Source organism: Microtus ochrogaster, linkage group LG5 (assembly GCF_000317375.1).
Source record: "Microtus ochrogaster isolate Prairie Vole_2 linkage group LG5, MicOch1.0, whole genome shotgun sequence".
NCBI lineage: Eukaryota > Metazoa > Chordata > Mammalia > Rodentia > Cricetidae > Microtus > Microtus ochrogaster.
Window position 1 is genome coordinate 50,138,187 of NC_022031.1, and position 9,366 is coordinate 50,147,552.

At 42.3% G+C, this 9,366-nt stretch overlaps 1 protein-coding gene across 1 annotated transcript in view; it reads right to left on the bottom strand.

Annotated features, from left to right (window-relative positions):
- Positions 1–7,282: 7,282 nt before the first annotated feature.
- Positions 7,283–9,366, bottom strand: part of Frrs1l (ferric chelate reductase 1 like) — a 25,550-nt gene continuing 23,466 nt past the window's right edge. Inside the window, exon 5 of the mRNA XM_005362207.2 lies at positions 7,283–7,580. Coding sequence (XP_005362264.1) covers positions 7,408–7,580 — 173 coding nt within the window. The 3' untranslated portion in view covers positions 7,283–7,407. The remainder of the gene's footprint in view (positions 7,581–9,366) is intronic.

The following is a 9,366-nucleotide window of genomic DNA, read 5'->3' on the forward strand; positions in this document are numbered from 1 at the left end:
AAAAGGAGACGGTATACCACATGCCATAGAGTCAGAGCTCAGACTGGGATTGCGGGAACCTATCCACAACTCTAGTTGATAAGTCTAGATACAAACAAAATCTAAATCTTCTTCTGTGAAGCCTGTAGAAGAAAAATGCCCTGCCGACATCTTGATTCCACTGAGATCTCAGGCCACTAGAACAGTGAGACAATACATTTGTGTTGTTTTAAGTGACCGACTTTGTGGAAATCTGTTGCAGACATAATAGCCTTGTCAAATTCAGGTGGAGCCAGTACGCATCCTGCTAATCTTTCTCCTTGCCTTGCCCTCCCCTTTCTTGGAGATGCTTCTGTCTCCACTGCCTATTTTGGTCCATCTCTTAGTCTTAGTCATTTCGGGCTGCTGTCCCAAATTACACTAGACTAGATGGCTCAAATAGTTGTAGAAGTAGGGGGTTTGAGGTCAAGGAACCTGCACGATCAAGTTCTAGAGAGGGTTCTCTTGTCCCTAATCCCATTTTGACACTAATCCCATCAACAAAGGCTTCCTCAGCACCACCTAGTCATACACACACACACACACACACACACACACACACACACACACACCCCTGTATGCTGAATCCCCCACAGCTATCACAGTGGAAATTATAACTTCAGCATAGAAATACCAAGGGAGGGCTGGAGAGATGGCTCAGAGGTTAAGAGCATTGCCTGCTCTTCCAAAGGTCCTGAGTTCAATTCCCAGCAACCACATGGTGGCTCACAACCACCTGTAGTGGGGTCTGGTGCCCTCTTCTGGACTGCAGGCATACACGCAGACAGAATATTGCATACATAATAAATAAATAAATAATTTTTTTAAAAAAAGAAATACCAAGGGAAAGAACACAGTCCCTGCACAGTTTATATCTTATCTCAACCTCGGTATCCTTGCTTCCATTCCTGGTGGCCCTCGCACTCAGGGAGGACCCTGGCTCTAGGTTTCAACTGCGCGAGAGCTTCCCCTTACTTGAAGCCACTGTATCTTCTCAAACCAGTCCCAGTAGAATCAGCAGCTCAGCCACTGCGATTTCTCTTCTCCCTCAAGACCCAGTAGACTCGACAGCTATACTCTACCTAGTCTTTTAAAACTACTTTAGTTACTTAGTGTGTGTGCACACACACAAGTGCATGGAGGTCAGAGGACAACTTACGGAGGTTGGTTCTCTCCTTCTACCATGTGACCTCTGGGGATCAGATCGAGGTCATCAGGCTTGGCAGCAAGTCCACTTTCCCTCTGAGCCATATCATCAGACCCTCTACTTACTAAGGGGTACTATGGTTTAGTCACCATTAAGGACTTTAAGTGAAATTCCTAAACCCAGATACATGCAAGGAAGTAGTTAATATACTTGAAACGAGAATCTACATCACCATTTCCTGCTTGATAAGGTACCAGAATGAAGCTTCTGCAGAGTGAGTTTTGTATATTGCTTCTCTACAAGAACTTTCAGGTAACTAAAGCAGTAGGGTTTTCCTGTTTGTCCGACAAGACAGGTTGCCACCTTTCCCAAGGTCTACAAGGATTCAGGGAGAAGGGAGAAACATTTTACAATTAAATAACACACAAAGGAAAAAATAACGGAAACGTGCAACAGAGCAAAGCAATAAGGAATTATAAACTAGTTTTAATTACATCAACAGGAAGAATTCAAATTATGTTGAGAGTTTATGCCTTTAAAATTTAATCCTGGTTAATATAGTCTGAGTATAACTTAATCCTCTAAAGATAAAAGTATATGTGGTGGCCAGTGAACAGAATAATCATTTCAGTAGCGGTTAGGAGTGTTGCTACAATTACTTTACATAAATAGAAACTCATATCTTTATTAGTAATGTGGCAAACATGTTAGAGTAAAAATCCACATAGGACAGGCTTATAAATATACATATATATATATAATCTCAAAATCAATCTTAATTGAACATTAGATACACAACTTTTTATAAAACAAATATAACCCATCCATGTCTATTTAAAGGCATAGTTTTAACAAAATAGCATTTTGTAGACAGTCTCAGAAAAACTGTATGAGTACTTCTGGAGCCAGATTGTTCCGGCATGTCAATGCGCCAGTGGGAATAAGGCATGTGGAGAAGCTGCGTTCACTCTTCCGGGGTGGAGGGGTCAGGGCATTCTAGGCAAGAAAGCAGGAAAGACTCTAGTGACCTGGATGAATGCCACACTCACTGAGCATTCAGCAACCTTAGAGATGATCACATTCCAGAAGAATCAGACTGGGTGGTTACTCACCTAATAGCAAAGATTTGGAAGAAAACTAAAAATACTACCGAACGGTTGGTGTATTCTTAAATGGGACACACACACCCCCAAGGCTAGGAGATTTACATACATTTTTCCATTGCCAGGCATATTGAGGCTCATATTTTTTTAACTACTATTTTCATGAAAAGGAAATTATATGCAAGTCATCTGCTAAATTAAAAACCCAAGGAAATAGATCTTGAAAGTAGACAAATTGCTTGCTCACTGAACAGAAAACTAAGAAAAATAAGAAAACTAATCCAAGTTAAAACATGTTTAGGTTGCCATGAAACATGCCAGTCACTTAACTAATGTGAATCTTGGTTTCTTAATGATATAGAAAAGTTATATTAAACAACAATGCATATACATTCTTTGCAATTCATATAATGGTGAAAAGAGGAAGCAAGACTTAGTAAGAGATTCAGGAATCCTTCCTACAAACTAAATTGCTAAAAATGCAAGGCAAGTATGTCAGTAACACATATGATGTTTTATCTCTGGGTTTGAAAGTATACAAGAGATCAGAAAAACAACGAATCGTGTGTGTGTGTGTGTGTATGTGCACGCATTTGCGCGTGCGTACTTGTATGTTTTTGTATAACCACACCCCACCTGTCACATATGTACAAAGTGTATATACATATAAACAAGTTGAAAATAATCAACCTGTTCACTTTATGCAGTTCTGTTTAGCGAGTAAGGATGTCACCTCAGCACACGGCCTAGGGTGCTGAGACAGACGTGTCACGTGTATAAAAGACTCTCATGCCCTTGTGCTAATTTTGAAAAGTCTCTACACAGAAAGAAATTACTCTAAAGCATAGAAATGTTCACTGAAAGAGCAGCTCAAGAGAGAAACATGTTAACGACTGCCAGACCTCAGGGAAAGCAGAGCTGGAACTTGCCCAGAATGGTTCTTTATTGTCACCTGGTTTGTGCCAACTCCAGGAAACATATTAGGACACGAATTTGTAAGGATGCCACTATGCTATTCATTCATAACAGCAAACCAATTATAAACCGTGCTTAAACGACGTTTTCACTAACTCTGACATTTTTACAACTAGCTAATAATATGTTCCTGGTGATAGGATTTATGACGACTGGATAGACAGAATGCCATGGCTAAGTCACTGTGGGAAAGCTAGGGTCTACCAGCCCAGCCCACTTCCTGTTGTTCTTCAGTCTGCAAACTAAGAATAGGTTTTTCCTTTTCCGAAAGCTTTTTAAAACTCAATTTAACATTTTGGCATCTGCAAAGTATATAAAGTTCAAATTTCAATTGCTTTATTAATGTGCAGCCATGCTTGTTCACTTATGAACTGTCTGTGGCCGAGTAGAGCCTCTGGGACCCCTTTACAAAGAAAATTTAAGAAATCCTGGGATAGAGCCAAGAATGGCACCCAACTTCAGTGCTAATGTCACTTAAGACAAGACCCTGAATAAAGACAGTAAACTTGGATTGCAAAAGTAGTATTAATATACCGGGATGGAAAGCCATCCCTCATTTGTCAAACTTTCTGATTTCTTTAAGGAAAAAGCAACCAACAGTAACAGAATGCAGCTTCAGGACTTTAAGGAAAAAGCAACCAACAGTAACAGAGTGCAGCTTCAGGACTTGAAGGAAAAAGTAACCAACAGTAACAGAATGCAGCTTCAGGACTTTAAGTGCATGTTTAACTACAGTGGGTCAATAAAAGCACATGGAAGCCCATGTTGTAAGACAGACCATGGTTTAAGAAAGTCATGGTTAAAAGTTAGCTAAGACAAATGCATTCTTCCAATCGTGTCCAATTGACACATTAGTATGAAAACATTAATAGTACTAAAAATGAGCTGGGGATGTAGCTGGGTGGTGGAACACCCCGCGAATATCCACAAGGCCTTGGGTATGATCATCAGTACTGACCAAAAAAGAAAAAAGAAAAAAGGAAAAAAAAAGAAAGGAAGAAAGAGAAGAAAAGAAAAAGGAAGTAAGGGGGAAGAAGGAAAGAAAGAAAGAAAGAAAAAGTACTAAAATGACTGGCCAAAATAATCCAAAGGTTTTAAACAGAAAATAAAGTGATACAAAACCACTGTGTTGAGTTCCGCAAACACAGCTGTAAGAAGTGTTCATTTTCACTGTAAAATACTAGGGGTCAGGCGAAGGTGCCCAGCTGATTTGAGTATGAACAGCAGGTTCTACTTAACGGAAGTTTTAAAGACTTTGCATGAGGCAAAGGAAGTCATATCGGCTCCCTCGTCCCTGCGGCCTCTTGCACAACAAGTACATTGAACTAGCATCTCTAAAGTCTGGCCAGCACTGGTAAGCTCGCCAGAAGACCGGCCTCAACTCTTCCTTCTGCAAAGCTGGATTGACAACAGACGCTTGCTCTGGTTGGTAGGACTGAAAGAGTTCATCCACATGGAGCACTTACAACAACGCTACATACATCTGTCTGCCGCTCGTGTTTCACTTGGGCATCTCACCAAGTAGCACTGATCGCTTCTCCCTCAGGACAAACACTGTGTAGAAAGTGAAACTGTATGTCAGACCTGGGGGTGCATGCTTGAGAGAGCAGCAGCCAGGAGTCGGGGGGGGGGGGGCTCAAGAAGGATGACTGAGAGAGAGAATGAATAGAGAGAAAAGTAGGAGTTTCCTTAGATTAGGTAAGAACGGATGTATTCAAAATCTACAGGGCTTTCACTTCGACATGTCTATCAGTGGACAGATCTCTGAGACGACGGTCAGCTGTTTGTGACACATCCCTTGTCGTAAATCCTTATTTCATGACAGCAATTATTGTTCAAAGTGCCAGCTGGTGTCCACTGAAAGGCAAAACCACACTGCCACTGGGGATATTGTCATTCATGTTTTGGAAGACATGCTTTGATCATGAACAGGACATATAAAAACATTGGCCAGCCAGCTACAGTCCATAAAAGAGATTCCTCTGGGCCCAAGTAAACTCGCAGTATCGAGACAGCTTTGTAATTCAGTCCACCAGTTTTTTGAATATCTACCAAGAAGTAGCATCAGTTACAAGGATGAGGAGAGAAATGTCTCCCAATGAAAAGCCCAGCATGCTAGAGGAGGGGAGTCACTCCTAAAACTACGCAGTCCCCAAGACTGGAGGAAGAGATAAGAGTTAGGGCCTTACAGAGGAGCCCATCATCTGGGGGGGCAGGGGGATGGGGAAGACGGGGACAGGACAGGTGAGAGAGAGCAGGTTGGAGAAACTCAAGGCCCCTCAGACTCACTGGGACAGGCAGTGACCCTGAAGAGGCAAAAACCCTGGAGTTTAGTAGAGTCGCTGCACGTCACTGTAAGGGCAAGGATAACTCTGAAAGTTCCAAGCGAAAATACACAAAGCTGGTCACTAAAGTCAAAGACTATGAAACGATTACGTGATTTGAAGCAAAACTGGAAGGGAAGCGCCACTCGCTCCCACTACTAACTGAAGTCTCTATTAGCTCCGCGATTTACACATCAACTACTATACACATAAAGGATATAAAAATATTGGGCTTCTTATTTACAACACGGGTGTCTCTATATACTCCCAACCCTCACTCCTAAACCAACTACTAACCCTGAGAAACTGATATACCGGCCATGCTTGTGCCAAGCTTGACCAGGATCAGAGAGAGGGCTTGGTGAAGAGGCAGTTGTCATCAGGTGAAGCCACCAACTTGAACCTTGAGTTTGAAACTGGGTGTGGGCAGTGTCGCGAAGTAGTAATACATACTTTATTTTGGCACCAGCTCAGAAGAATCTGAACATTCTCCCCACAGGCAGACGTTCACCTCTGACATAAACTTGGGATTTAGAAACCATAGTCCGGTGTCACTTAGCTATAGAGTTGGAGCCAGCCTGAAGCAATGGGAACAAATCAGAGAATTCTGGAAAGCCACTGTGGCAATGGCCCACCGTGTAAGTGCCCACAATTACTCTCTTCTAGGTAGGCTGCCAGCATAGGTATTTAGAGAGTATCTGGCTCTTTTCAAAAAAGAAAACATAGAACTTTTTTTTTTTGGTTCTCTGTGGTTTTGGAGCCTGTCCTGGAACTAGCTCTTGTAGACCAGGCTGGTCTCAAACTCACAGAGATCCGCCTGCCTCTGCCTCCCAAGTGCTGGGATTAAAGGCGTGCGCCACCACCGCCCGGCTAGAATTGAACATTTTTAATGTATACTCTTGGTGAATTTACTTTAGGGTCCCTCCCCCCATTTTTGCTCCTGGTGTCTACAGTCTTTAAGAATGATGATGTGTGTTTTCCTTAGGATGACTTGTCTGTCCTAATGTATATTAATTATAGTTAATGAATGCTGACTTGACCACCACCGTTGACTAGAGCCACTTAGTTGGTTGAACACAGTTGCAGAAGGAAGCAAATTCTAATTGCTAAGAATTCTCCTGTTTTTATCATTAAGGTAATTTTACATCTTCAGGAATATTCACAGTTCTTTTTTCATCTTTCCTAACAGCAATATAAAACTGTTTTCTCATAACTACTTGCTAATTGGGAAGATACTTTAGATAAATACAAACCACTGCTTATCACTATAATCTCCCCCGTACGCCCCGTCCATTGTGTGACTATCTAAAAGCACTTAGCCTCCACGAAAATGTTCTCGAGAGGCTGCTGATGCACTTGTGACATCCTGTGAAGTTCTCCACGGCAACATGCCAAGTAACCCTCTCATGCAGTACCGCTCAAAATAAAGACTGTTGGGAGACACTTTTTCCACAGCTAGCTCTTTATCTCCCCATTGTGTCAGCTGACCGCGCTAGCCAAGGCTGTGAAACGTGTAGGCCAACAAAAGGCAGCCTTTGTCTGGGTTTAAATCCCAATCAGTATGACGGCTCAGTTTTACCAAAACGCACAGACACCGAAAAGCTCAAATAGAAAACATATTTGAAGTGTTCGCAAACGGTTTAAATACTTCCCGAAAGCAGGGTTGCCTTGACAATCCTGTTTGACTAGGAGAAAAGCTTGTTCTTTTTTTTTTTCCCCAAAAAATGTTGAAATCATGACTTGTTTTTAAGTAACAGAAGCTAGAATGATACAGGCGATATTGAAAAATATATACTGAAGGCTTGCCGCTCCGCCTAGTCTGTCGGCCTTGCAGCTGTGGCTAAGGGGTTCCCATCAGCAAGTAGAAGGTCAGGGCGACAATGAGAAGCAAACAAAATGGAGAGGAGAAGGTCTGGTAGGCAGCCGATGGCATGAAAATGTCTTCGTATTTGTAAATACTGACAACGCGCTCTGAAGTCGGTGGGGAGTCTATGTCGTGCCTGGTGATGGAGCCTTTAACACAGAAGCAGAGTGAGAGCCAATTAAACGCAGCACAGAGTTAAAGACAGAAACACTACAGACGGGCTGTCACTGCTGAACACATACACCGTGCTTAAGATGTGGAATCATGCATTAAAGTCATCAGCAGCGTTCTCTGCAATTGCTCAGACCACAGAGAACACAGAAATCAATTATCCTTACTCCCAAAGATGGCTCTTATAAATCTGCAGACATCTCCTCCCAAATCTCTCTCTCTGTTCTGTGGCCGCCAGTTTTAATATTTATATTTGCACAAACTATATGGATTTCTATTTGCCTCTAACAAATTTAAACTCCTCAATAGCAGATAGTGTAAAATCTTTAAATTTTTTAAAAGATTAATTTTAATTTTAATTGTGTGCATGTGCAAGAGCTAAGATAGGGTGCTGGATCTCCTAGAGATGGAAGTTACAGGTAGTAACAACAGGTAGTTGTACAGTTAAGTCACCTAAGAATGAGTACTAGGAACTGAACTTGTGACCTCTACAAAAACAGGGTGTGATCTTAACCAATGAGTAACCTCTCCAGCCTCAGGGGGGAAAAAAAGACTCTATTTTTAATACAAGCAGCAAATTTAACTAATTCTGCCTCCTCAAATCTTTGGCGGAGCAGTGAACCCAGGGTTTCGTGCATGCTAAGCAAATGCTCTATCACTGAGCTACCTCCACAGCCCCAAATCTCATTGATATGAATCAGGAACTCTAGTCCAGACCAAAGTCTCCCATACAAATGGAAGAGCCCTCTTTCATTGTGCACTATTAAGAGCTAGCCAGCCTTTGGCTCAGGAGATGGCTCAGAAGGTAAGAGTGTTTATTCTACAAGCGGGAGGACATGAGGCCCTAAATTTGAGTCTTCAACACCCATGTAAAAAGCCAGGCATAGCTGTGTGTGTGCATAACCTGAGCACTGGGCCATCAAAGACAGGGAGAGTGGCCAGCAGGCCAGCATAGCCCAAAAGGCCGGTTCCAGTTCAGCGAGAGACTCTATATCAAGAAATAAGGTGAGTGGGGCACTTTAATCCCAACATTCAAGAGGTAGGTGGATCATAGTGAGTTCCAGGACAGCTAGGACTATGTGAAGAGACCTTGTCTCAATTAAAAAAAAAAAAAGGCAAAGAGTAATAAAGGAAAACGAACTTGATATCTTACTCTGAGTTCTAATCACACATCTGCACACTCACACTAATATATCACAGGGATGGGGAGAAAAAGAAAGAAGGGGAGGGCAGGGGAGAGGAGAGAAGAGGACAGGAGAGGCAAAAAGGAGAAGACGTCCCTAGCCAAAAGAAATTGGCATGCTGGATGTCAGTGATTTTTCTAGAAGCGTGGGGGAGAACAGTTTGGAAAAGAGAATGGCTAAGGTAACAATGAGATGGAAGTTTTCTCAACGGGGCCACCAGAACAACAAAGGAAGTCCTGTGTAAAATGCTTAAGGACCGATGACAAGATCAGCAGCGGAGAGTTCGCCTCGCATCCGAGGACCTCAGGTTTAATCCTCAGCACTGAGGAAATAAAATGGTAAAAAGAAATGGTAATAAGCCATTTCTTCCACGCTATGTGCTATGGTGCACATCTGTAACACTTCCAGCAAGGCTAAGGCAAGAGAACTGCTTAAATCAAGAGTTTCCTTTTCATTTTTTTTTTTCAACACAGGGTTTCTCTGTATAGCCCTGGCTGTCCTAAAACTCACAGAGATCCACCTGCTACTGACTCCTGACTGCTGGGATTAAAAGCAAACGCCACCATGCCCAGCAAGTTTT